General features: G+C 41.3%; 1 protein-coding gene across 2 annotated transcripts; it reads right to left on the bottom strand.

The window, feature by feature from the left end:
• Positions 1-27,764, bottom strand: ZCCHC2 (zinc finger CCHC-type containing 2). 2 transcript variants are annotated; one of them, XM_035125279.3, is made up of 14 exons: positions 26,039-27,764; positions 22,801-22,906; positions 20,634-20,710; positions 19,784-19,855; positions 17,950-18,062; positions 16,433-16,527; positions 14,805-14,888; positions 14,536-14,593; positions 12,188-12,317; positions 11,267-11,331; positions 9,985-10,076; positions 5,939-6,067; positions 2,801-4,258; positions 1-1,855 (listed from the first exon to the last, which is right to left on the bottom strand). In XM_035125279.3, the coding sequence occupies exons 1-14, from the start codon at positions 26,990-26,992 to the stop codon at positions 1,788-1,790; spliced, it is 3,501 nt and encodes a 1,166-aa protein (XP_034981170.1). In that variant the 5' UTR covers positions 26,993-27,764; the 3' UTR covers positions 1-1,787. The 2 variants fall into 2 exon arrangements, with proteins under 2 accessions (XP_034981170.1, XP_034981172.1); XM_035125281.3 differs by lacking the exon at positions 5,939-6,067.
• Positions 27,765-27,953: the final 189 nt, after the last annotated feature.

Raw genomic sequence — 27,953 nt, 5'->3', positions numbered from 1 at the left:
TGATTTTTTTCTCCTTTTATTGCTGTTAATTCAAGGAAAGATGCTGCATAAAATCCAATTTGTTCTAGAAATATAAGTGAGCTTTCCCATACATAACGTTTCAAATATCAAAGTATATGGTAAACATACAAATAAAGAGAAGGCAACATACCTCCCATTTACAGTACAGTATCTGAAATCATAAAGTTCCATAAAGTAAACTGGCAGATAATTGAGAATGAAGTCCACTGGTGCTTTCAACACCCTCACTAAACTCAAAACCAATTATTTCATTTTAATATGGTCCAACATACCCAGAGCAAATAAAAGTACTTTTTATAACGGAGATAATTTCCTATGCTAATTTTCTTTTTTTAAATTAAAGCTCTCATCTACCCCTTTACTCCCTCACTTTCAAAATATATTGGTGCTATAAATATAAATGCTATCTATGAAGAAATGTAGTAAATCAAGCTTCTTCAAGTTTCTTGTTTAGCAATTAGAATTGAAATGAAAACTGTTTTGACTGCTTCCCATCTGCTGCATATCTTCTTCTTTTTTAAAAGCAAAACCTACATTTCTTCTATGAATTGTGATACCTATGGTAGTTCAGTGTTGATCTCAACAGTCAAAAGCTTTCTTCCAGATAAACTCAGTGCACTTAAGAAATCAAATATTATCTGGAAGCAATTTAGTACATCTTGGCTTTTAGAAATAAAATACAGCAGTGTTAAACTTTGTGATATAACATGATCAATCTTTACACTCATTAGAGCCTTTCACATTATATCGTGATCACACAGTGGTAAAATTGTCATAAGAAAGTGACATTGCTATTTGGTAGACTGGTTCTAGTATACAAATACCCGACGGTTCTGTAGAATACATAGATTTTTGACCAGATTGAAATAAACCAGTTACATTCAAACACAACACTGTAACAGTCTAAAGGGGAAGATGTTACAAATCAAGTCATTTTTGTATCAACAATGTAGAGTATATGTTTAATAAAGGTATTTGCTGCCAACTGTCATTACAAATGCAGACACACAAACTAAGGCATTCATACCAGTTACACAATTTGAACCAACAGGCTTAAAAAAAAAATACTACAACAGAAGTAAAATTGTTCAACGTATTTCTATTTCAGAAATCAGTTAAAGGTCCACACACAGCTTTAAGCCTTCCCCATCCTATGTTTTATTTGTTTCTTTTAGGCACATATAAGCTCTTTATTTTTGTCCGGTTTTGCACATGTACTATTGTGAATTTCCAAACTCTCAAAAAAAAGCAAGCAATGCCCCCATCAGATCAAAAGCATAGGAATTTACAGGAGTTACGGGCCAGAAATAAACGGCTGAACATCAATCCAGTCCCATGGAGAGATAATGACCCAGCAAAAGGTGGGGAAGAACAATAGCAGCACGAGAAAATGAGGGCAAGGGGAAGGTGGCTTGTGAGAGCATGCTCCAATTACCCCTTTCAACCGTATGGCTGTTCAACCAGTGTAGTCAGAGGTTAAATGACCTTTCCTTAAAAAAAAAATGCAGTAAACATTGCATATCTTCAGTGCAAAAGTCTATTCATTCAAATACTCTTTTGATTGATTGGCTGAGATAGCAACATGCTTTATGCAAGTCAGACCAGGAGCAAAACCGCTTTCTTCCTTTGTATTACAACAGACATTCACGAGCAATGAAAAAATGCAAAAGAAAAAAAATGAACACACACAAGGAATCTCTCAAATCCAAAGAACTCCCCAGACTTCCCAACCTTCATTTTGGTATGTAGGCAATGTTTACTTGGTTTCAGTCAGCAGAATCCAACGTATCATTAGAAGGGGGTGGGGGAGGTGCATATCTCAATCTGTAAGTGCCTAGAACAGGAAAAAGAACTTACTAAGTCACTGCTTACACTTAATAATAAAGTTATAAGAAAACCTACAAAACCCCCAAATTAACATACCCTTCCTCAAATCATATTCTTCCATCCAAATGGAAGCTACATCTATATAACCTGCCTAGAAGACAGATTTTAGATAAAAGGAAAGTCTTAAGACAAACAAACAAACAAGCATACAGTATACTGGACTTAACAACTGTAGAGCAATTCCACCTATTTCAATGGGACTTACTCTAGAACACATAGCTTCAGCCTACCAAACTGATCTTCTCTGTTCAAGTTTTACCAGATATAAACACACACACCAAAAACAACAACAAAAAACAACCCCCAAGGGGTGGAAATGGATAAATTAGTTACAAACATTAAAAAGAATACTGCTATAAAACAGATGGCACCTTACATTTTAATGGTTTATCCACACATTTTGAAATGTCTAATCAGTCACATTAACAGGGAGAGGGAGATTTGTTTTTGTTTTTAGTTATGCATAGGGACAAGTGAGTGGTTGGTTTTAAGTTCATAACACATAAAGCATGTGTAAATTACCAACTTAAAAAACCATGGTTTGTTTTGTAACTGCTTTGGGATGTGCTACTGAAGAGACAGAGAGTCACATTTTAGCAGTGTAAAAGTCTAATAAACCAGGTAAGTGCACGGCTAGTTTCATTTGCTATTCCCTTACTGGTGCCGTGTGACCCAGTTTTTTGCTTGGTTATCTGTGAATGCCATTATGACAAAGTAACTTATTTGGGCCCAATTACAAGCTCTTAGATGACATTACTGACAATCATGCATGCACACGCACACACACACATACAAAGTGTCATACAACCCACAGATAGCAGGATGGGACCAGCAGGGTCAAGAATAGAAGCTAAGTGAATTCAGAAGCAACCGTGTTGGGAATTAGGATTACCTTGTTGACTGGCCTCCAAAGATGACTGCTTACAGTCCTGTGCATAGTGTCCACTAACACCACAATTATAACAGGACACATTCCCATTCTTCTTGGGCCCTGATCCATTAGTATTGGCAACTACATTTGAAGCTTGGTACACAGGGAACAACCTCCCATATCCTGCCATTTGCTGCATACCGTAGTTGGTTTGGCTCCCCATTACGGGGTCATGCATCAGAGGCCCGTTTGCATATGAGGCCCGAGGCACGAAAAAAGGAATCTGTGCTCCATTGGTTTGATGTGGTTGGTTGAGGTAGCTACCACTGCAAAGTGATGGCAGAGGGATGAAAGATGGAACTCGGTAGAACTGTCCGTGAAGTGGATTGGTATAAATGTAACTGTTAATCTGAAGACTTCCATTGGTCCCACAGCTGCATCTGCGACCACAAGACCCACATGGCCCGCAAGGCCCAGACCCCAACTGCGGTGGAGACAAGAGAGTCCCACTGGTGTTAGTATTTCCAACAGCGCTAATGTAGGATGTGCTGTCACTCTGGGCGGTGCTGTGTGTTAAAGCAGGGCTCGGACTGGGTGCAGGACCTGGTGTGTGGGTAGGTATTGCAGGAGGAACAGTAGGCTGGACCTGACTAGCACACAGACCAGACGATGGAGGTGGTGGTGGTGGTGTTGATGCCACAGTGTTCAGCACAGTCGTACTCTGATTGGGCAACACACTGGTAGCATGAAGAGTCACTGGAACAGGAAACGGAGCTGGTGGAAGTGCTGTGGAGAGGCCAGCTGCAGGAACAACTACTTTTAGACTGGGAGGTTGAGGGATCACTCCTGCGTTTCCCTCAACATGAGGCACCATTTGATTTAAGCCCATCACATGGGGTGAAGGTTTTGAGATTGGGTCTGTAGTAGGAACTGTGGGTCCGTGAAAGTTACCTGGGTTGTGGACTGGGATAAAGGCAGTGTTTGGTGATCCAATACTTAAGTTTCCAGTTTGTTGCTGTGGTCCACTAACTGCACAATTTTCAGACGGCGCCTGCGGCGAAGGTACCTTCATTCTGTGTATTGCTAGATGCAATGCAGGGCTACCAGACTGGACTGCGGGCGGGAGGAAAGTGGTAGACAAAGGTGAAGACAGAAGTTCAATGTGTTTCTCAGATTCACCAGTGGAGCCCATTCCAACAGGAGCTGCATTTGCAACCACCATTCCCAAAGTTTTCCCATCAGCAGATATGGGTGGCGGGACTACAGTTTCAGGCTTCTGTGCACCATTGTGCACCACGTAGTGCAGAGCAGGTATAAAGGGAATGTGCTGAAACTGTGGATTCAAAGGATCCTCTACGATATTTCCATTGTCTGATCTCACTGAAATCTGTGCAGGTGACTTATTGAGGTCCGTAGCACCATAACCAGCAAATCTCATCACATTTTGGTTCCCAGAATCTTCAGAATTGCTATCTGTGTCTGTGGGGAAACAGGGTATAATTAAGCACTTAAACATTAAGGGTTCTATAAACAATATTTTCCAGACCTAGCCACTTCAAATAGCTTTAAAAGGACTAATAATACAATAATATTTTTTTTTGGGGGGGGGGAGAGACAGATAGATTTATATTGATGATTGCTCCTTGCTATTTTTCAGTTTCCCATTTCTTGCTCACAGGAAGCATCCAACTTTGCACCACAATTGAAAGCTACAAAAATCACCATATGACATATATCATCATTTGAGCACCTTTAAAAATATGCTTGCCCTGGAAAGGCACTTCTGCTCACAATTATTCAACTGCACTGTTAAAGTAATATCTCTTATTTAGTTTATGTTAATGAGAAGTGGGTAGTCCTTTTATCTGTGAAACAGTCATGGCATTTGTAAATAAAATTTGAGTATCTTGAATAGACACATCAAGTGGTATTCAACTAAATAACTGTATGAGCAGAATGACTTCCTCTTGTTTAATGGTTTATTCCTATCCTCCATCACACCATCCCAAAATCTGTCCAGAACAGATTTAGGGGGCACATAGAGGAGGGAGAAGTCCTGTTGTACAAGGGAGGTTGTTCTGCTCACGCAATGAGGTACTTAGCACTACACTGAATACAACCCAGGAAATACATGTTGGTTAGAGAATGGTGCTGATAATGCCAAGGTTGCAGGTTCAATCCCCATATGGGACAGCTGTGTATTCCTGCATAGCAAGGGATTGGACTAAATGATCTGCAGGGTCCATTCCAACTCTACAATTCTATGAAATACATTACTTTCTCAGTTACGTTACTAAAGTGGGAAAGTAGTTGTGTAAACACATTTTAAATGACTGAAAACAAAGTCAGTAAGTTTAAGTGATTTTGAAAAGCAAATTATATATTTAAAGTTGTAATACATAATATGCAAGTTTGGCAAATTACAACAATTCAAGAACAGATAAGGCAATTCAGATTTTGTGGGACTTGAATAAAGCTTGAAGCCCAGCTCTGACTAAGCCTATATTTCTTTTCAAGTCTTTTCTCTCAGGAACTCACAATACATACAAGCAAAAATTACTGCATTGCAGGGGGTTGGACTAGATGGCCCTTGGGGCCACTTCCAACTCTACAATTCTGCTTAAATTTAGTCTATTTTTAATGACCAATATAAAGCAAGAGTTGTCGATGACACTAAGAGAGTAGAGATTTGTTAGTATATGAGGCAGATGGAATGGATGTGCAGAATATTCACCTCTTCATCCATGGGTTCAGAAGAGGCATTTAAAGCCACTCTGAATATAGTTACACAGGTAAGAAAAAGAAGTTATTTCACAAGATTAGGTGCAGGTTACAGCAGTTTACATTGTGGTATGATATTCTGAACCTTTGCAAAGATGTCCTGCAGTTTTCACAAATTTATTTATGGTTTAGTTAGACAAGTACTCCCAAACAGGGAGGGAGAAAAGATCTAAGAGGAAGGCTGTCCCCCTCTGTGCAGAGGAATCCGGATTTTAAAAGTTCAGTTAGAATGTAGAGTATAATACCTAGTTATCCATGGAGTTTCTTAAGGCTATTTCTGGTGTCCTTGACCTAGGCACACCAATCCAAATGAAAGGAGAAGCACACTAAAGGAATTATATATATACTCTTATTATTTTAAAAGTACAGATATACAACCTCTGTCTTTTTCGTCTTCACTTTCAAAGCTTTCCCTTCCATCATGCCGTGGACTAGAAGGAGAACTGTAACTCTCTGAAGAGGTTTCTCCACATGTGTCATGTCCCATTGTAATGTCTAAATTTGAATCTAGAAGAGATTTCATTTCAGCAAAGGTTACCACTAGACATGGTCAGTTAATTAAAATGCATATTAATTTGCCATTTTCTGCAACTTTCACCTGCTACCGTACCTAGTCAAGAGCTCCCTTAAGTCAAGTCCATAGTAAAGATCTTTTGTTTGTTATCCAACAGTAAAAGACACGAACCTTATACAACTGCACATTGTCACTGCCATGATATATCAGAATCGACAGCTGAATTTCAAAGAGCTACTTTAGACACAATGGCCATGGGCATGAACAGTGGGAGCTTTTTACTTCCTCTCTTTGAACAGTTAATCTCCCCACCATGTAAGAGTGCTGCTCAAAGTCCTCTGGTTTAAAAGTAAGCAACAGAGGGCTGGTGTTCAATTATTTGAATTCTGGCCCATGTAATTTTGGAAGAAATACATGACCAATTCAACTTTGCATAATAATAATAATAATAATAATAATAATAATAATAATAATAATAATCCTGAGCATCCCCACGATACATCCTGTCCTATCTATACATGGGATTGCCATTGTTTAAGTAATTATCTGGGCAGTTCCAAGCAGGGTTCTGCACCAATGCAGGGCCAACTTTGGAAATATTCTAGAACTTTAGGCCAGGTTGCTAACACTTACATTTCCTCCTCTTTAGAGGACCTTATTACATGCATATGTCTTAAGCTGTACCTATGGCAACCTGAAGAACACAACTGGCTTGCTGACCCCTCTAAGAGGACGCAGGTGTCCTTAGGTCCAAAAACAGGCTGTGAAAGACATGCTCTGCCAAATGCTACATCAGCTTTTGCAAGTACGCAGCGGCACACCTTTTAAAGAGGTATTTCTATCCAACACACGCACACAAATATATAGCCATTCTCCAGATACTGTACTATAATGCCCAAGTCTAGGCAGAATCTATTACTTGGTAGCTAGCCATCAAGAGAATTGAAGGTTGGTTGGAAGCACAGACATCTTAAGAGTGACATAACAAATGAAACAGATATCCTTCCAGAACTATGACTCTTACAAAAAGGGGAAGACGAGAGTGATTCAGATATGCAGGACTTTCCTGCAGAAAAGTTAGCCAATCAAAATCTGTGACAAATTTAAGTTGGAGATCTTTGAAAGGCAAGGCCTAGGTCAGACTGTGTACAGATACAGAGGATGCAGAGTTTACTGGACAGACTAGCAGATATAAAATTGTCACAAGAAAAAAAAAGTGCCCTGCTCCATCCAGAGCTTTTGGCATTGGGAAAGAATGAATTAGTGCCAAATATGGTAAGAATGTTGTCACTGAAAATCTGGAGCTGTTGGGAGAAGGAAGTGGTCATTATGGCTGCACCTATTCCATAGTAAAATAAAAAAATTCCTTCAGTAGCACCTTAAAGACCAACTAAGTTTTTATTTTGGTATGAGCTTTCGTGTGCATATTCCATAGAATATAAACAGAGTATTTCATTTGCAAATTTCATTTGCAAATTTAGCTCTGCATTGTGTTGGTAGTTGACACACATCGTAAAGGGAGTTGATCTATCTGGAAAGTGAAACAAGACAATCCACTAAGACCCATTAAAAACACTAGTTAAGTGATAGGACATCAGCTTAAAACTGAAGTTCCTTCTGGATCCCCCAGAGTGTATCTGCACTCTTCCTCAGAATATAAACAGAGATAAAGATGGTACAACTGCTGTATCAAGTGGAGTTTTATTGCTTGTTTTTTGAGTGTGTATCAAGACTGATCTTCCTTTTATCCAGGATGCCACTGAGGCAACTGTTCCAAGTGGCTCAGCAGAATTTCAGATTCCTATATGTCAGTAAGATCAATAATTTCATGTAGATACTAAAAAAAGAAAAAGAAAACATAGAAGTGTTTTCCCCATACCTATTTTGTCACTTTAGAAGAAAAGGGGTATCCAGACCACAAATAATTAATGAATGTTCAAACTAGATCTGTACTCAGTTTCAGAAAAATTAAAAAGGTTATCCCATAGCTTCTCTGTTACAGATATTTCTTAGCGATTTGAGTGTGAAAGGAAGGAAATGGTTAATTGTAACCAGTGTGTGCTTGTAACAAGTGTATCTCACAGAGTATGCTGGCTCCACATTAGAAAGGCTTGTGGTACCAAATGTTTAATTCTCAGTGCAGAGCTGGAAGTAGCATGCATAAGTACTGGTTCCAGTCGTAGATCATGCTATGGTACCAATACATGGCTACCATTTAGGGTTTTGAAGCATGGGCAGTTTTATATGTGGGAAAGTAAGATGGTTGGCTTCTCAACCAAGCTTCAAATTTTTCTGTGCTCTAGGGATTTATGGTCTCAATGGTAGGACAAAATATGAAAATGAAGACAATCTTCAAGAACATCTGTCTACACAGAAACACTATGCACAACATGACCTGAACATTTGATGCAATACTGCATCCAGGAGCGTGTATTCTATGGAGATGCAGCAGATTTTATCAAGGATCAGTTCTGGAAGGCTGGGCTTTGATGAAACAATTACTGGGGTAGAAATCAATTTATGCCGGGAGGACACTAAGACCACAGACTAAGAACCAAGTCTTGTCAGCAAATCTACTCAATTAGATTGGAAGAAGAGAAAGCTGGTAGAGGAGGATCAATGCAGTAGCTCGACATGGCCATATTATCCTTTCGGGCAGGCACCCCCAAACTCAGCCCTCCAGATGTTTTGGGACTACAATTAACACCATCCCTGACCACTGGTCCTGTTAGTTAGGGATGATGGGAGTTGTAGTCCCAAAACATCTGGAGGGCCGAGTTTGGGGGTGCCTGCTTTTGGGACTCATTAAGGGGATCGAAAGAAGCAGTTTGCCATTTCAGATCCTCATCTAGACCTTACACAGGTGTCATGTATTCAAGTATCACCTTGGAGTCAGGTGACTGGAGTTGGGGATGGGGGAGAGATGAAACGCAGTCCCTTTGCAGTACTTGCAGCCATTTCCCCACGGCAATGTCTCAAGTGGAAGAGTGACCATGTCAGGCTCGTTTTTATCTGTTAGCATAGTACCAGATGCCATTCATTGACACAAACCAAAGCACTGGTGGTTTCCATCCAGAATGGGTTCTCTCTACTAACACCTTGATAGCCACAGCACCTTTTAAACACCACACTCTCAGTTGTGTCATAGAAACACAGGACAACTAGATTAAATCACAGATTGAAAGAAAAACAAGTTCTATCTCTTAGCTAGACTAAAGGAGAAAAGCTTCTCTAATTCAATAAAAGTGAAGAACAGTTGAAAAGAGCATTCACAGTGATCAGAGAACTGGGAGCATCATTTTGCCCTTCAAGTTCCACAGACAGTATAAGATGTCCTCTCAAGTAGTGGGGCACAAACCTAGTTAAAGTTCTAGAATGATTCCAGAATTGACTGTGTAAGTGCAGCATCCATACACAGAACGAACAACAGGAAAGACCATGAAGAAGACTTCTGGCAATTTTCAGAGAATCTTAATATTTTCCTGCCCTATCAGCTCATCTTGCCATATAATCATCCATATGCAGTATGCATAAATTAATGTATAAATGGAACAATTAAAGACATGAGTGGGGAACCCCAGGCCCAGTAGCAAGTCATGACCCTCAAGGCCTGCGTCCAGCACTTGAGACTCTCCTTAGGCCATTCCCTCTCCCAGGTCACAACCCTCAATGTCCATGCTCTGCACTCTTCCAACTGTATTCCTTTAACTCTGATGCTGTCACTTGATTTCCTGGATCAAGAGATACGCACGTATAGAGACCTCTGATTTTTGCACAGCTGCAATGTAGCCTACTGTACAAAGGTAAGAGCCACATCCACTGATCCACCAGCTTTTGTCCCTGGCCCTGCCTATAACTGGCACTGACAGAGAAGCTACTCCAATGAACTTGAAAAGTCTCCATTTCCTACCTTTTACTGTTCCTGGGTGGAGGTGAGGATCAGCGACTCTCATACAGCTAGTTCTGATGGTAAACCTGGCGTCAGTTCTCTTTATTTTATCTCTGTGTGAGAATACAAACATAGTTCATTTTTCAAAATAAGTGGTCATAAAGTCTCTCAAAGGACCACGAGGTTAGTATTTTCAATTCAACTTCAAAATTATTCAAGGATATGGGTTGTGCTATACAAAACTCAAGAGTTTTTAAACTTTTGGTTTAACATGACCGTAGTTACTGGTACACATGCATATATTAATATATGTTACCGGTAGTAAAGGTAAAGGGACCCCTGACCATTAGGTCCAGTTGTGACCGACTCTGGGGTTGCGCGCTCATCTCGCTTTACCGGCCGAGGGAGCCGGCGTACAGCTTCCGGGTCATGTGGCCAGCATGACTAAGCCGCTTCTGGTGAACCAGAGCAGCACATGGAAATGCCGTTTACCTTCCTGCCAGAGTGGTATCTATTTATCTTCTTCCACTTTGACGTGCTTTTGAACTGCTAGGTAGACAGGAGCAGGGACCGAGCAATGGGAGCTCACCCCGTCACGGGGATTCACTGACCTTCTGATCGGCAAGCCCTAGGCTCTGTGGTTTAACCCACAGCGCCACCCGTGTCCCTATATATGTTAGTACATTGCATTATATTAACAAATTGTATTTTGTATGTCTAGACAAACCTCTGATTAGGCTATTAAATAGTAAGTCAACATCTGCATGAAAGACCTGGTGAGCATATCACGGTAAGCCACCGTAAGGTCACATCCACACCATACACAAAGAATCTTAGGCACTGCAGTTTGTTGAAGTGAAAAGCAGTTGCAAGGGTTGTATTACAATCCCCAGGATTCTTTGGGGTAAACCATGACTGTTGAAGTGGTATAAATGTGCTTTAAATATATGGTGTGGATATGACCTAAGAAACAATCAATGACGTACTGTGAATGAGCATCGTGCTATTGCATGCTGCTCAATTGCTGCTACTTTATTCTACCTTGCCTGGAGTTGGAAGAAACACACCATAAACTTGGCTAAATGTGTGTGAACCAGTGATCGTGATCTGTTTCTCTCCAAACAAACCTGCAAGCGGAAGCCATGGTTTACCACTCATAGTAAACAAAAAAAATCATAGCAAATTCTGAAAAAGATCAGCTTTCCTCTAACAGAAGCCAATAAATTTGAATGCCATACTTAATGTCTATATTTTGATAAATGCATAAGCAATATTCTGTTTCTTTTTAAAGTGCAGTACTTACTTTTCTGGTTGAAGCTTTCCTTTCTTCTTGCTCATTACAGGCAAAAGTCTCTTCTCTCCTGTGTACTAGAGAATGAAATAGCAGATCAAAAGCCTCCCACTTCAGAGACCGACCAATGCTACAACTGCACTTAGACCAAAGGAACAACGTTGACACCAAGTTATTTTCCTCCCACGTAACAGTTCGTCATTTGGAATGAGATGTATAAGTTCTCACAATTTTCTATGCTTATGCTCTGCTGGTGTTCCAACACACTCAAGGAACCTCTCTGTCTTAACTGAGTCAAATAAATATTTGCATATGATTTCCTCTTTGAAAGTCCTATCTAAGCTTAAACATGCATTTCCATTGCTTAAAAATGGGAATGACATACAAGGCTTTCACTGCTTAAAAATGTGGCTAGTCAACTGGTGGCTTGTGGGCAGTACCTTGCCTGGAAGATGGGATGCAGATCATACAACACTCTTCTTAAAGTGACCCAGGGAGTGGCACAATTAAATTCAAAAGCAGAAGACTATAGATAGTGGTTTCAGCTCTTTTTGCTTTTCACCCACATTCCGATGAAGAAGAGCACTACCTAAGTTTTTTTAAATAAAAAAAAAGCACACATGGTACTTATGAACTGTCATGTTCCCTTCCATGAACCTTGCAAATTATGCAAAAGCCTCTGGGTCATGTTTCTGCTCTCTGGAGCTTGCCCCACACTGCCCACTGCTGTACTCCTTATATCCCTTTGAAATGCTACTGCTGGCACCTGTCACTCAGCCTATGGGGGTAAGAGGTTTGTGAAAAGTGGTATAATTCATCACCAGCACTAACTGTCACTGCAGAGAGGTTTTATTAAAAACAAGACACGTGAATTCAATGGGGTTCTGCTGCCACTTAAGAAATATGTGGTTTTAAGACACATCAAATAAATACCTGATCAAGTAATGTGCAATGCTCTGGATGCTGCTGAACAGCACAGCCTTTTCTTCTCCAGTCTGCCACCCCGTTATGTTCAGAATTTATGCTGAAGCCATCCAGCGAAGAGCATTTAGTATTTACTGTGCTGTTATAAGAAATACACGAGTTTATGTCACTGAAAGTACCTCTAACATTTCAATTCACCCAGGAAAATGTCCACCCATGCACAACCCACAAGGCTAGTTCTTTTTACTAAATTACAGTTACTGTATTTCTGTAGATAGACACTAATCTGCACACTTGGGACAAAGTAGCAACTGCATTTGTTAATTCACTGATTTCACCTCCCTAAGCACTGGTATGCCTGAGCCTTTTAAAACTGAGATACTTAATCCTCTGCCTGCTATTTGTTGTCTTATTTTGTATGTTTTTCTTTTTATACTGTATTGCAACATTGGAAACCTTAATACAAATTATTACATAAACAAACCGGGAATCTTCCAAGCAGGCAGCAGCACACATTGTTCTGCCAGTCTTAAAAAGCTAGGTTAGCAAGTGTTTTCAAGGTAATTATCGTGCATCAATAACACCGTGATACATTTTTCCTGTTGAAAGAGCACTTCAGCCAAGCTAATATGGGCTACCACAGAGATTAGACAGTGGGAATGTGCGCAAGTAAAAAGTCAGTGAAGTGTGCTCATTCAAGAGGTCCTTTCAATCTTTGCTCACGTTAATTTTTCTTCAAATGGCTCTGTGAAGAAATAAGACTGTCTGCTATTTTGTGCTGGGGTTTTTAAAATTGTAAAATGGTTTCTTTTTTCCTCAAAGGCACTTGTGCACTGGAGGTCAAATGCTCATAGGAAGGTTAAAAGTACAGGGAGATGTTTTGCTCAGCAAGTTGTTTGCAGGAGAGTCAGAGGTTTAAGAGGGGATTTCAAGGAAGTCAGATAAATTATTATCTTCTGACAGCTGCAAGGATGTGTATTAGCTATAACAAGGAAAAGAAGAAGGAAGCGTCAACAACTTTTCAATAGTTGTTGAAAGTTTGGGACATCAAAATAAGGTAAGGAAGACAGGATGACAGCACATTTATGGAAAAATGGAACCTGTTATGTTATAGAATTTGGAAGTATGGAGTAAATATTGTAAATATTTTAAAAGTGTGTTGCTCATTAAGTTTGCACAGGAAGATCAAATACCTAACCTAGGAACTTGGCAATTAACGGGAAATAGAAAATTAATCAAGACTATTCTCTAGATGGTCTAGAACAGGCCCATCCAACTCCCAAGAAACTGCGATCTACTCCCAGTATTAAAAAAACTGGCAGTGATCTACCCATTGGCATTGAGGATTGTTGAGCTTTTTTGGGGGAATTGACCACAGTTGCTGAGCTTTTTAAAAGGGGAAAAAGTTTTCATCAATAGCTCAACTCAAACGCCACAACTAATAAGAGCAGGCAGCACTAAAGGCAATCATTGTATTCACCATCGCAAACAGAAACCGCAAAAATACACCTGCTTGATGCAACGGAGGGACAGAGCAAAGGGGGCAGGGGGAGGAATTTTTTAATCCTGCGATCGACAGGGATCACCAGGTGATCTACCTGTCGATTGCGGTCGACTGGTTGGAAATGTCTGGTCTAGACAGATGGTCTGCAGAGTAATGCTAGAAAATAGGGCAGTTAGTGACTGAAGAGTTGAATGAAAGCTGGAATTGTGGAAAGTTGAGCACTGCAGCAAAAAGGAATATGAAGAAGAGAACAATACGGCCCAGAACTGAATTAAGTATTGGCTTAGTTAGGGAAACAACCTAGAACAGAGATTGCTGGATGCATTTATTTCTGTTACTTGCTCAAACTGTAAATATATGCTTTTTTGTCCATGGTTTACTAAAATCTTAAGTGAAAGCATCATTTGTTTTTGAAAAACTGCATCTGAAACCTTGTTATTCACCCCACAACCAAATGGTTTGCCACTCTATCCAGTGTTGGGAGTAGGCTGGTCAAATTAAAGCCCAGAAGTTTAAAGGACTTCTCTGTGGAAGGCAGTAAGGGAAAATAAAGATATCCACTTGGTGGCAGTAGTGAATAAAACAAAGTGAGGCAGGGTTGGTTTAACTGGTTTGTCTCCCTTCCCATGGTATGTGATTTAGTCATTGTCTTCACAGATGCGGTTTCCTTGAATTATATGTAGAAAGAAAACTGTACTGTAGCAAAAATTTCCTGATAATAAACATAAGATTTACAATTTGTCACAAGAGGTTCCCTAGCAATTTCTTAACAACAGTATGGCAGATATTTCTCCCCTCAAAAAACCCAAGCATCAAATGGATTAGTTTAAATGAGAAAATAACAAGAACCTACTTCGTAGTAGGGCATTTCCCATTATGTTTCTTGTGAATCATTGTGTGCTGTAACATTTCTGGATAGGAAAGAATAGTAAAAACATTATTGATCAAGTTAATTTTAATTAACCAGAGTGGCTGGGGCAACCCAGTCAAATGGGTGAGGTATAAATAATAAAATTTCATCTCTGGCCCTCTGCATTTTCACAAGAGCAAAAATACTACTATAGTAGGGGTAAGGGGGGCCAGGATAATGAACTGCAAGTTCATTTTGAACTGCATGCTTACCTTCCTCCTGACTTGAAGCTTCTGAGCTGTCCTCCTTGAAATGTTCCGGTAGCTTAGATGTCTTCAGAGAAGATTGGAGATTATCTGGAAGTTAAGCATCATTGAACAACTTCAAAAGGTATTACTCAAAAGGTTAATTTTAACAGCTACCTAGTTTTACAAAGGGCTGTAGAAAATTTGAAGTTATGGGGAGTATACCTTGCAGCTACTTGCATTAATTTGCTTCAAGACTCCGTGGCAGCTTAACCAGTCTAACATTAGGAGCATTTAGAGAACTCCTTTGCTGGTTTGGTGTGAGGGATAAAATTATGTATTTAAAAGCAGAACAATATACGTTCCAAAGCCTCTCACACATAGACTCTCCTCCTCTTGGTTTAGAAGTCCTTGTCTGCCAATACTGCAACAAGTTAATTTTATTGTAAAACAGCAAGTTGCTAATTTTAGCTGGTTATCTGTTCTTAATATGCTAATCTCTAAAACTGCTAAGGACCTGACAGGATGGCTCTGCTTACACCATCTGTTTTTAGTTTTCATTTAATTTCATATCTTCTTTTTTACTGGCCAGTTTTCAAGATACAGTATATCATTAGATATTTTATGTCAACCATCCATTCATTTTGGGGGGAAATGGATCTATACTCCAAAAGAGCATGCTAAATAATATACAAAGGCCCTTCTCCATGAGCTCCCTCCACAGGTGGTCTAAAGGATGGCAACCTGAGAATGGGCCTTTTCAGGAGTGGCTCCCTGCTTATAGAAGGTTCTCCCCTGGGAAGTTTGCCTGGTATCATCACTACATATTGCAAGGTACCACGCAAAAACAGTTCTTTTCTACTAACCCTTTGGTTTTAACTATCTGCGGCTTCCTTTAGTGAGTGGCATGTTTTAATTCTGCCCTTTAAAAACACATAATGTCTTATAGATTTTTCTGTGGTGGTTATAATGTGTGCTATTTGTTTTAAGTCGCTTAGGGTTGCACTGGCAAAAAAGCAACTTACCGTAGTAGTAATAATACCAAATTCTTGTAAATGCATCATCCAGCAGCAGTACATCCATTGAAGATTTTAAATTAAAAATGCAACAATGAACCTGTTTAAAGGCTACCATTCTTTTCTTCTTCTGAATCCTTACAGCTGGCTGCCTTAAATGAGAAGTCCACTGTACTTTTGAATTTTCAGCATACTTGGAAATAGTGTTTTCCATGAGTTGCTTTCTAAGGGTTATTATTTGAAAGCTAGAACTCTAGTAAGAAATTCTAAGAACACAATAGATAGGATCAGTCAACTATGTTGATAAAACACATGATGGCATTTCTGGAGCCAGGAATCAGATGACATCAGTTTTACAAAGTTTAAAGGCTTAGGAGAGTTAATAGCTTTCTACTGAGTGTATGTCTGGACCTCAAAAGTTAAAAGGGCCAGGGGGCGGGCAGGCTGTAGCACCCAAAATTTAGTGGCTATTATCAAATCTTGATACACAAGTCTGAGACTGCACACTGTCTCAGTTACATCTATTAATCCTACCAAAGTCAATGTAAGTGTATATTAAATATGTGTGTAAGCTTATCTGATACAAACACTTTGTATTGATTTGTAAATCAATCAGAAGTGTGGTTAGAAATTTCTTACTGTGCACGTGCAAAGACTCCGAGGACAGAGATTGAAAGAAGCTGTTTACTCTTTGATTCTGCAGAAAAGCTTGAGATGTTGTTGAAAACAGCTGCCTAAAAACAAATAGAAAGTAAACAATCCAATCAAGGTTACCTTAACCTATATATTACTTTTTCATTCATTCAACTAAGCTTTTATTTAAACCCAAACCAAACACCCAGAATTGGAATGTGAACTAGCCCCCCACAAAAAATGAGGGGGTGAGAGGACATATATTATTCTGATTGCGCCCTTGCTTTTCTCTGTTAAGATCTGTGATTTAAAAACCAAATTTTAAAATATGATTCTACCCATTTCTAATTCATAACCTATTTTGGGAAGGGGTATAGATGGACGTGAATTTCTAGGTTTATGTTAAAACACTAACACTTAACCCAGAATAAGAATTGCATTACACATTATGTTGTGACAAAGCCAAGTTTGTCATGACATGTACACACAATGGACAGGTACAGTTTATTTCAGGTGTCTGGTACAAGACAGATGATGTACCTATGCAGTTTGGCCAACTTTGTGTTGCAAAGGTCTTATGTGTGATAGGAAGAAAGGCTCATACCCAGTTACTAGCCATGCCTCTCCTGCCCAACAGGATAAAATGATAAACAATAAGGTAATAACTACTTAAAATGTCAGAAACAAGAGTGGTGGCTCAGTAGAATGCATAGTAATTCTCATGTGTTGGATGCAACACTTGCATAGGTCCTGTACTCTATGGGTCCATGTCTTATGGTCAGCAATGCATAGAAGAACTAATAGCATTGGATTTCATTCATATTGGCACTCTACAAATTTATTGCTCTGTTCTGCCTTTAAGGGCCATACCTCCCAAGGCAGCTTAAAATTAAAATCAATGAAGTAAAAAATGCAATTCAGAACCCTAAAAGCCAGTATTTAGAAAAGGTCAAACGTCTAATAGGATATAAACATTTTTAGCGCTCTCTCAAAAAAGTCAGAAGAGGCGAAACAAAATTCTTTGGAGAGGATATTCCAAAGATGCAGGAAAACAAATGTTTTGTCCAAGTGAGGAATGGAAGAGTTACGTATTATGTTCTCCTTCCTTCCTCCTTCTACAAAAGTAACGAACTCGGCATTCTTAGGATTCTGGGGACAGCAGTTTGAATATGCAGTTTAACTACAGCTATGCAGACTCAGCAATGCCTTGTTTTTGGATTCTGAAGTTGCAGAACTATAGTTTCAAAGGTGCAGTTTAGGGGAAAGGGTGAAGCTCAGTGATACAGCACATGTTTTGCATGCAAAGTGTCCCAGATTCAATTCCTAGCACCTCCATTCCTCCACCTCTATTTCCTGGCATGGAAAAGATTATCGTCTAAAAACCTGGAGAGTCACTGCCAGTCAGTGTCAACAATACTGAGCTAGATATAACAATATTCTGATTTGGTATAAGGTGTTGTCCTATGTGAATCTCTAGTTTTAAAAGATTTTAAAAAGGTAAAGGTAAAGGACCCCAGACAGACCTTATCATGGGTTCAAAGTCTAGGTGTCGCCTTTCTTCTTGCTTCTGGAACCCTTGATTTAATGCTCCTAAAATAGTATTGTCAAATGCTTCAGAAGAAAGTTCCTTTGGAAGCTGGTGAGAGGGATAATGTTAATTATTGGCAGATAAAAGGAATTCGTATCAAAGTAGTCATGCAAATTATCATAAGGTGGCAACAGCTCCTTTTACACTCTATCACAAGGATTCCCACTTATACAATGTGCCCTCCCCCCAAAATTTCTACTCAGCCGTAGACCATCCTCAAATCTGCTCCGAAGAGCTGACCCCCCAGACTAGAACAGCAAGCGGGGGAGCACTGTGCAAGCAGGAAATCGTATGCTGATAGGATGTTTACTTAGCACTGCATTTGAACTTCCCCATCCCAATAATAGACAGACCACTGATTGGTGCTATTTTGGATTGTTTTTTTCAAATACAACCAGTCCCTTCAGACTAGAAATAAAAGCAGGTTAATGTTATTAAAGCTTAATACCTTCTCTAATTAAACTACAACTTCTTCCACGCATGAAAAATGTTATTACATTGTGCCTATTTTGCAGTAGTCAATTTCACTTTGGTATCTACAGGTTTCATGGCAAATGGGATAAATAATTTGGAAGCCAACTTGTAAAATCTTTCAGTACCTAGCATTTAGAGGTTCCCAAGCAGTTGAGGACAAATAAACGCCTTTCAGTGTCTATGGTTATTCTATTGTAAAATAGAATTTTATCACAAACAGCTTTAACATGTTGAAGATGCCGGAAAACATTTCGGTATTTTTTCTTCTTAACAGCCACCATTATACTTCCCCCAACTATAAACTGACCACCAACAACATATTAATTTTTAAATTACACTCAACTTAAAACATTATTTCAAATAATAGTACAGACATGACAGGTTCTTTTAAGAGAACATTTTAGAAGACTATGAGAGCTCGTGTCTTAATACAGGTCAGTCACTTTGTAGCAATCACCATCTTGCCGTCCCTAGTTCAGACGTGAAAAAGAGCTCTTACAAGGACTATGATCCCTGCATCATAGGAAGATCCACTTCTACCCTGCATTCCCAATACTGAGCTCCTCTCTTCTATAACATTCCTATGTCCTCTGATTCCCAATGCTACAATCCCTTCCTACAAACTCTCTAAAGCTCCAGAGGTTTAGGACATGGGAGCAACCTGCCTGGAAATTTTCCTCGCTCGGGCATGGAAGTAGCAGTTTAGCTATTCCAACATCTGCCACTTTAGATGTAGAGCAGGCATCCCCAAACTGCGGCCCTCCAGATGTTTTGGCCTACAACTCCCATGATCCCTAGCTAACAGGACCAGTGCTCAGGGATGATGGGAATTGTAGTCCAAAACATCTGGAGGGCCGAAGTTTGGGGATGCCTGATGTAGAGATTACAGAGATAGAGGACCTCAAATGGTCCCACCAAATTAACTCTAATATTAGACAATATTGATATAGATATGTATGTATGTATGTATGTATGTATGTATGTATGTATGTATGTAGTTATTGCTGAAACAAGCAGTCCCTACTTGTCAAGTTACTTGCAGCTAACAACTTGAAATTGTTGCTTCCTACCCAATCTAAACTGTCAACATTCTGCAATAAGCACAAACTCAAATTGCATATAACATCTGAACATGTTGTGTGTGTGTGTGTGTGTGTGTGTGTTTTTAAAGTCACTGGCTTTTCAGTTCTACCTTGAAGATCAAATGCATAAATGTCAAGCTAGCTTTGCACCTTTGAATATAGAACTGCGATAAGCTGCTTGTTTTTATAATACAATCCCTTTCAAATACGTACTTTTAGTAGAAATTCCTGTAAATCTTGATGTGTTTTTGTTACACAGGATATAGAATGATCAGACCAGATTACCTGATGAAAAAGAAAATATAATTATATAGCCATACGTTGCTTTTACAGGGTACCATGACAGATTTGATACCAATGTTCCATGTAATCAAGGTAGCCTTTCCCAAACTGGTGCCTTCCAGACAAAGTTCAATCAGCCTGTTGGGGTATTCTAGCATTCCCAAACATAAGACAGATACAAACTTGGATCTCATCCCAAAACTGATTTCATTCAGTGTAATATCCAACCTCTAAACCACTGCCCTGACATATTACAGTAAGTTCACTGAACATGTATAAAGTACTCTTTTATGTATAATACTTGATTCATGATTTCTCTATCCTCCAAATGGTATGACTTACAGAGGACAAATAAATCTTTTTATCCAAATTAGCATTTTTAGTTGGGAAATATCAACTTCACATATACTAAAATATATTACGGTGCCCAAATTAGCCCATATCAAACTACTGTACACATTCAATTTGACAGTAAGCATTTGTGTTTTAATATAACAAGACAACAGTGTTTTCATAACAAAATAAAATACTCATACAACAAACTGCCATTTAAAACGCTGTGAATCTATGCATAGCTAAGTGTTGCTTGATTAATCAAGAGCATCCATCTGACATTTTAACCTTTTTCTAATGTATTCTTATATTTTAGACCACCCTTCAATCAAACTTCTTAGGACAGTGCACAAACATTGTAATGAGCTAAATCTCATTATTTTATATCCTAAATAACTCTGAACTGCAATCAAAGCAAGTATTTGTAGCCCACAGATTGATCACTTACTTTGAAAGTATACTCCAGATGTTTGTCAGCTCTTTTCCTTGGTACTCCTTTCAGCATTATCTTTTCAATATGAACAGCTGAAATACACAAACTGGAAATGTAAATATGTTCAACAGGTCACAAGTACTTTTCATGATTTAACCTCTCTGTATTAGGTAATTGCCCATGTTGCTAAAATACTAAAAGGCTGGGCCTGGAATAAGATTTTTGGAAGCAGCACATCACTGCTTCTTTCTAACTATATGGTTTTTCAAAGTCTTCAATTTACTACCCATCCCTACCACTGTGCAATGGGGGCTAGTCTTCTGTTGCCCAGTGTGCTGATCCAACTGTATCTGCATAGGCTACACAGTGATATCAGCCAAAATGAATTGTTAAAGGCCTATTTGCACTAATTCACTGTTTGACTTCAAACTGTTTTACAGCTCAGCAACCCAAGAAATCAGGAAGCCAGAATTAAGTAAAACATGAGTTATCTCTCAATAACCTTGAAGAAGTTCCAGGTATTTCTGGAGAATTGGTGTAAAAAGGACAATTCCACAATTTTAGACAACTACCGTACTTCTGTCCTCCTACACAATGAAGACATTGACTGGGACATTATCAAATCCAACAGCTCTCAATTCCCCTTACTCATTATGAAATGAAGAACAGCAAGGAGAAGAGAGGACAGAACAGAAGCAAGGTAGCTACCACAACGTGGGAGCACATTTTATTTATTTATTTGTCTGTTTGTTTTAAAACAGCTATAAACCACCTAATATTTAAAATCCTCTAAACAGCGTAAAATATAAAACACAGTTTAAAACATAAATACAACTTTTAAAAGTATCTGAAGAAATGTGCATGCACACAAAAGCTCATACCAATGACAAACTTAATTGATCTCTAAGGTGCTACTGGAAGAAAAAATATTTTTTTTAAAAAAAGTAAAACTGCAATATACTTGGCTGGACTGCACTGCAAAAGGGGCAATGAAGGCTTTAAAACCAAAGCCAGCCATTCCTTTTTAAAATAGTGTTAAGTGTTTTGGAGCATTACAATCCTCCCCACTTAATGAAACACCATAGGCTTAGTCCCAAGACAAGAAAAAGTCAGACTTCATTAATTTTTGAACCATAGTTCCTTGTAACTTAAACAGATGTGAACGCAACTACATTTATTTATTTTTAAAATACGTGAACACTTATCCCGCTTTGTGTTTAAACACTAGTCTAGTAGCAACAGGAAACAAGGAATTCCATACAGGCAAGTCATAAGGCCAGCAGAAAAGGGGCTGAGTTCTTTTTCCATCCTCTGCATGCACCACATAAATAAACTGGACTACCAGGAGGAAAACCCTCTTTTCTACACCCAGTATAGACATGTAGTGGGATGCCGCCAAAGGGTTCTGTCCCTCCTCTGCCAGCTCCCAGCAATTTCTAATCCATTAACTGTACTTAAGAGCTCTTAATTAGCACCTATTAAAAAGCTTTCCAATAGCAAAAATGGATATTCCTAGTTTGTGAATTTCATCAACTGGAACTACCAATGTAAGTTGGGGGGGGGGCAGGGAGATGATTCTGATTATTTTCCACTGCCAGAGACGTGATGTAGCATAAGTTTGATTTACTGTATGTAACAAAATCAAATATACACAAGCAGTCAAAGTGAAGAATTTGATCAGAAAAAATGAATCAATGCAGGCATACTCAGTGTGCCTTAAATGTTATAATCAAACAAATTCAAAGCTTTACGTGGAAATTATGTTATTGGTTTATAAATATTTAAACACATGGCAATGTATTAAGACTCATTGCCTATATTAGCAATTTAAGAAAAAAATGGAAGACACGGAAAATACACTCATTTTAGCATACCTGAAGAGCTGTGCACATAAATATGTTTCTAAGGAACAGTCTTTTGAAAAAGTTAATTGTAACTTGGTTTTTACATTTGATTGATACTCTATTACGTACAATTGCACAATTTGACCTTGATTCATTTTTTATTATACCAATTGATATTATGAAAGCTACATCTTTCCAAAATTGGGATGTTTTAGTGGAACAACGTAACAGTGGAAACATTTCCACTTCACCACTAACTGAGAGCAAAAGACATAAAATGGGAAAAAAACTTTGCTAATCCTTTAGCTACTCAAAATATAAGATTTTGATCTACATACCTTCTTGTTGTGGTCTGTGGGAGGCTACCATATGTTTATCATGAAGTGCTGCCCTTTGTTCAAGTAAACCGCTCTCATTCCTTGCCATGCAGTTATGAGAAAAGTTCTAAATTGAGGAAAAGAAATAAAAATATTAAATATAAATCTGATTACGTTTAGTGATATAAAAGTATGAGAGTAGAAAGACAACAGGAAACAACATGCATGTGAAAAATAATGCAAAACGTATTATATATGCAACTGAGGGCCTGTAATTAAAAATTTGTTCCTTTTCTAAATGTATGTTGCATTATCAAATAAGTTATTTTAAATTGGAGCAGTCATTTCAAATTTTTAAACCAAGCTGGAGCGAGGAACCTCTAGCTAGGGGTCCAGTTTGGCCTATTAGGCTATTTCCCCAAACCACTTTCACCAACAGACATAACAAAGCAAAGTAATAGTCCACCTCTTACCAAGTTTAAAAGGCCATAGATCTGAAGGAGCGTTTCCACCCCCATCGTTCTGCCCAGACACTGAGGTCCAGCGCCGAGGGCCTTCTGGCGGTTCCCTCGCGGCGAGAAGCCAAGTTACAGGGAACCAGGCAGAGGGCTTTTCAGTAGTGGCACCTGCCCTGTGGAACGCCCTCCCACCAGATGTCAGGAAAAAAAATCTACCAGACTTTTAGAAGACATCTGAAGGCAGCCCTGTTTAGGGAAGCTTTTAATGTTTAACAGACCACTGTATTTTAATATTTTGTTGGAAGCCGCCCAGAGTGGCTGGGGAATAAATAATACTGTAAATTATTTATTATAATTATTATTATTATTATTAATAATAATAATATAATAATAATAATAGGTCAAAAGCAGCACTCTGAATTGGGCTCAGAAACTAACTGGCAGCCAGTGCAGCTGGGCCAGGATTGGAACTGTATACTCAGTCTTCCCCTGGTGAGCAAATTGGCCACTTAATTCTGTAACAGCTGAAGTTTCCAAACAGCATACAGAGGCAGCCCCACATACAATGCAATGCAGTAATCTAATCTAGAGGTTACTAGAGCATAGAAAACAGAAGTGAGGCAATCCCTGTCCAGAGAGGGACACAGCTGGGCCAGCAGTCAAAGCTGATGGGAATGTAACCCAATGAAAAGCAGGCAACCTCCCACTAACAGTGCCTCAGAGTCTTATCTGGATTAAGAGTCAGTTGGTTGCTTCTCATCCAGTCTATTACTGAGGCAATACATCAGTCCAGAATATCCACTGTAAAGGAGATGTAAAGGTGCAGTAGAGCTGTGTGTCATCAGTAGATTGCTGTTAACACACTCCTAAACTCTGGATGACCCAACCCAACTCAGCAGTTTCATGTAGATGTTGAACAGTATGGGGGATAAAACTGCACCTTGAGGAACCCCACAATTTAACCTCTGGTTCTGCCTGAGAAGTCCATTTCAAACATGAGGGTAACTCCCCAATTCCACTTCCCTTCTGTTTTCTCTGGAATTGTCACTCCCCTCATCCACCATTGCAACCTTCCCCAACTTAGTGTTACTCAGATGTTTAATTCCAAAATGAAGAGCACCATGTACTTTTGTGTAAATAAGCCAAAGTACGTGTAATGGAACCATATTCTTCCTTTGTCTAACCTGCCTCAGTTTTCCTCCCGTTCCATGTGCCTGTAAGCCCCTGGACTAGGAACCTGTCACATCTGTTCTTTGGAAAACAGATAGATGGTGCTATATCAATGAAATAATACAAATAAATAAATGCATGGAGTGAAGACAAATGTTTTATTTTCTCTCAAAATACTAAAATGTAGGGTCCCATGTTTAGAAACTGCATACTGGACTAATAGTTTTACGGGGCCACACTCTTCAGTTGTGAAGAACACACTTAACATTATCTTCCTCCTCCTCACTTATTCCATAGATTATAACTATTTTGACATTCATAATGTATAACATAAAACAACAATGGCAAAAAATATACCCTGATCAGGTGCAGTTTCACATCTGAAACTTGCTTAAACTGTAACACAATTAGAGGAAAGAAATGGTGTTTGCTTTGCTGCCCTGATGCTAAACATACTTGGGAATAAGCACCATTTTGTTTTAGAAAAGGTTAATTTTTACATAAAATAAAGATATAGTAATTAAATGCACATCTGTAACCATGTATGTGTAATCACCCCTAGGGGGGATATTGTTTCTATGGCAACTAGCATCAAACTTGGTGAGCCCCAGCATGCCCAACACCAGTCCTGGTGCTGATAGCAGCCTTGTTTACCATTAAACTTCATCCCAAATCACTTTCTGGTTTTTTGCCTCCTTCCTCTTATTGTGGTTTCCTTGACTTTGGCCCTGAGGCCCAGACCTAGATGTAGCACTGTATCATATGCTCAGAACAAATGTGGGAAAAGATACTGCCATCATCATTTGTTGAGGCATTTTGGCTCTTTCACCACTGGCAACAGGAAATCCCTTTTCAACTGTGCAAGGACTTTTAAGTTACATCTGCAAATCCTTTTGCTTGTATGATGATGCAAGCTAAAAAAACGGCACCATCCTTGTGGCCTTACTATGCCCTCATGAAAATAGCAGGCTTGCTTTAGAAATAGAAAATGAAGTTCTAAATGGGAGTTAGTACCTCAAGGCTCCTGCAAATGTGCCTCAACTTCTGATTTTCATGCTCTTCTAATTCTGCACCATGTCTAAACCACAGCCGTTGCATGTACCAGTTGCGCGGTCACATATCCGGCAACGTTTATTTAAACTAATCCCCTCCCCCAAATATCCTGCCTTTCTGCGCAATACACATCTGCGGCAGCTTGTACCAAAAATATTTTGTGGAAAAGCAGCGGTGAGGCAATGGGAAACTCCCTTACTTCCAGGAGCAGAGGGATAAATTGGGTCAGCTCATCCTGTTAAGGACAAGAGGACCTATTGTAGCAGACACACACACTGCAGCTCTCCCGCCGCCCACCAGATTCCTCCTCCGCAACTAAAGGGCCACTTTGAGGAAGGGATGGAGCGCGGAGGGCCTCTAGCAGCTCACCCCCTAACTCTAGACACTGTTATGTCACAAGGAGAAGTTCTTCCGGGCGCCTGTGCAGCAGGCGAGAGCACGGGGGGTGGCGGCTCGGGAAGACTCCATTCATGACGCGTGGGAGGGGGGATTAGCAAAAGGCGGGGGCGGGCTATGCGAGAGACGTGTGTTTCTTTCTCTCTTTTTTTCGCTCCGCGCGTTCAAAGCAGCGCCCTTACCCGACCCCCGCGGCAGGTGAGCCCGTCCGCGTCCTCCGCGTCGTCGCGGCAAAGGGCCCTCCGCAGCCGCTCCAGGTGCTCCCGGAGGGTGACCCTCTGGTGGAAGGAGAAAGCCGGGTGCAGGGATGCCATGGTGAAGAGCAGCAGCAGCTCCTCCTGGGCCACCAGACCCAGGCCCTCTTCCGACGACGCCTTTTCCTCGCTTCTCCCCGATGCCGCCGCTTCCGCCGCTTCCGCCTCCCCGCCGGCGGGCCGGCAGCTCTGCAGGATGGCGTCCACGCGAGGCAGCAGTCGGTGCAGCCGGCTGGCCGCCTCTCGGTTCTCGGAGCCCAGCAGCGCCAAGTACACGATGAGCTTGGAGCGCACGGCCGGGTCGCGGAAGTCGCTGCCCCCCGGCGGTGGGGCAGGAGCAGCCGGAGGCGGGGAAGCAGAGGCTACTGCGGCGCCCGGTGGGGAAGGCGGCGTCGGCGTGAGGGGTTGCTGCTGCTGCTGTTGCGCCTGGGCGGCGGCGGCGGAATTCCCGGTGGGCGCCGGGGCGGCGTCTCCTCCGTTGGCCTTGGCCTCGGAGTCCCTCAGGCAATGGTAGTCCTTTCGGGCCAACTCCTCCAGGCAAGAGCCCAGGAAGCGCAGCTCGAGCGGGTTGAGGAGGTCCAGCAGCCCCACGGCGAACTCCAGCCGCTGAGAGGAGCCCAGCGCCAGGCCGAACCACTCGTAGACCGCCTCGCGGGCGCTGCCGGCCGAGCAGCCGCAGAGGCACCGCAGAGGGAGAGGCGGAGGCGGTCCTCCGGGGCCCGGGGAAGCGGCCGCCCCTGAGCCGCCGCCGCCGCCGCTTCGGCGCGGGTGGCAGACCAGGCCGCCAACCGCCGCTCCCTCGCCGCCGCCGTCGTCCGCCTCCTGGTGGCTCATCGTCTGCCGTTGCTGCTGCTGCTTCACCGGCAGCTTCATCTTCAGCATCCTCGGCGCGAGGGGGGGGAGGAGGAGCGAGCGAGGCGGGCTCAGCGGCGCCGCCGTCAGGAGCCGCCGCTGCCGCTCATGGCCCTCTTTCACCGAGCAGGAAACCTGAGGCGCTCGCTGAGGAGCCTGCGATGGCGGCGGCGGCTCCTCTCGGCGGCTTGAGGGAGTGCGTGAGGGCCTGCGTGCCCGCGGAGGGCGGGAGGGGAGGGAGGGGGAGAAAGTCTCTACTGCGCAGGTCAAGACGCGACGCTCCTCCCCCTCCTCCTTTTTCCCTCGCTCTGGCTGGCGCGAACGGAAAGGAGAAAAGACGGGGGAGGGGAGGGGGCGGTGAGTGGGAGGAGCAAGAGGAGTAGGTGCGGGCGGGCGGGCTCCACCCCCGGCGGCCAATCGGAGGGCCGCCTCGCGAATCGCGTCACCTCGCGCCGTGACGATTCCGCCTGGCCCCGCCCCGCCTGCTGGGTCCTAATCCTCGGGAGAGAGGATTGCAAGCGCCCCCGAACCAGCGCTCGCATGGCTTCGCTAGGGGCGGAGAGAGATGGCAGGGTGGGCTCGGCAGAGGGAGGGGCCTCTCTTTCAGCCTGTCTTGCTGCACAAAAATGTCGAACCCGGTATATGTCTAAATAGGTGAGTAATCCGGGCCGGCCCACCCATGAGACAAAGTGAGGCAACTGCCTCAGGCAGCGGGAGTCACGGGACAAAAGATCCAGCCTTCAAGGGATGGTGCTGCTTATTTGATTTATTCACAGAATAATACTGCCTCTGAATAAATATGAGGTGCTGCCGTTCTTCTCCCACCCTTATTCCTGATGCAGATCTTCATCTCCCCACTTGTTCCTGATGCAGAACTTCACTCGCCCCTTCTTCCCAGGTGGGATGGGGGGACCCCATTTGTCGTTTGCCTCTGGTGCCAAAATGTATTGGGCATGTCAACAAAAAAACTTCCACTTAAAAGCCTGATCCT

This window comes from Zootoca vivipara, chromosome 8 (assembly GCF_965207765.1).
Source record: "Zootoca vivipara chromosome 8, rZooViv2.hap1.1, whole genome shotgun sequence".
Taxonomy (NCBI): Eukaryota; Metazoa; Chordata; class Lepidosauria; order Squamata; family Lacertidae; genus Zootoca; species Zootoca vivipara.
This window is presented reverse-complemented; position numbering and strand designations above follow the sequence as displayed.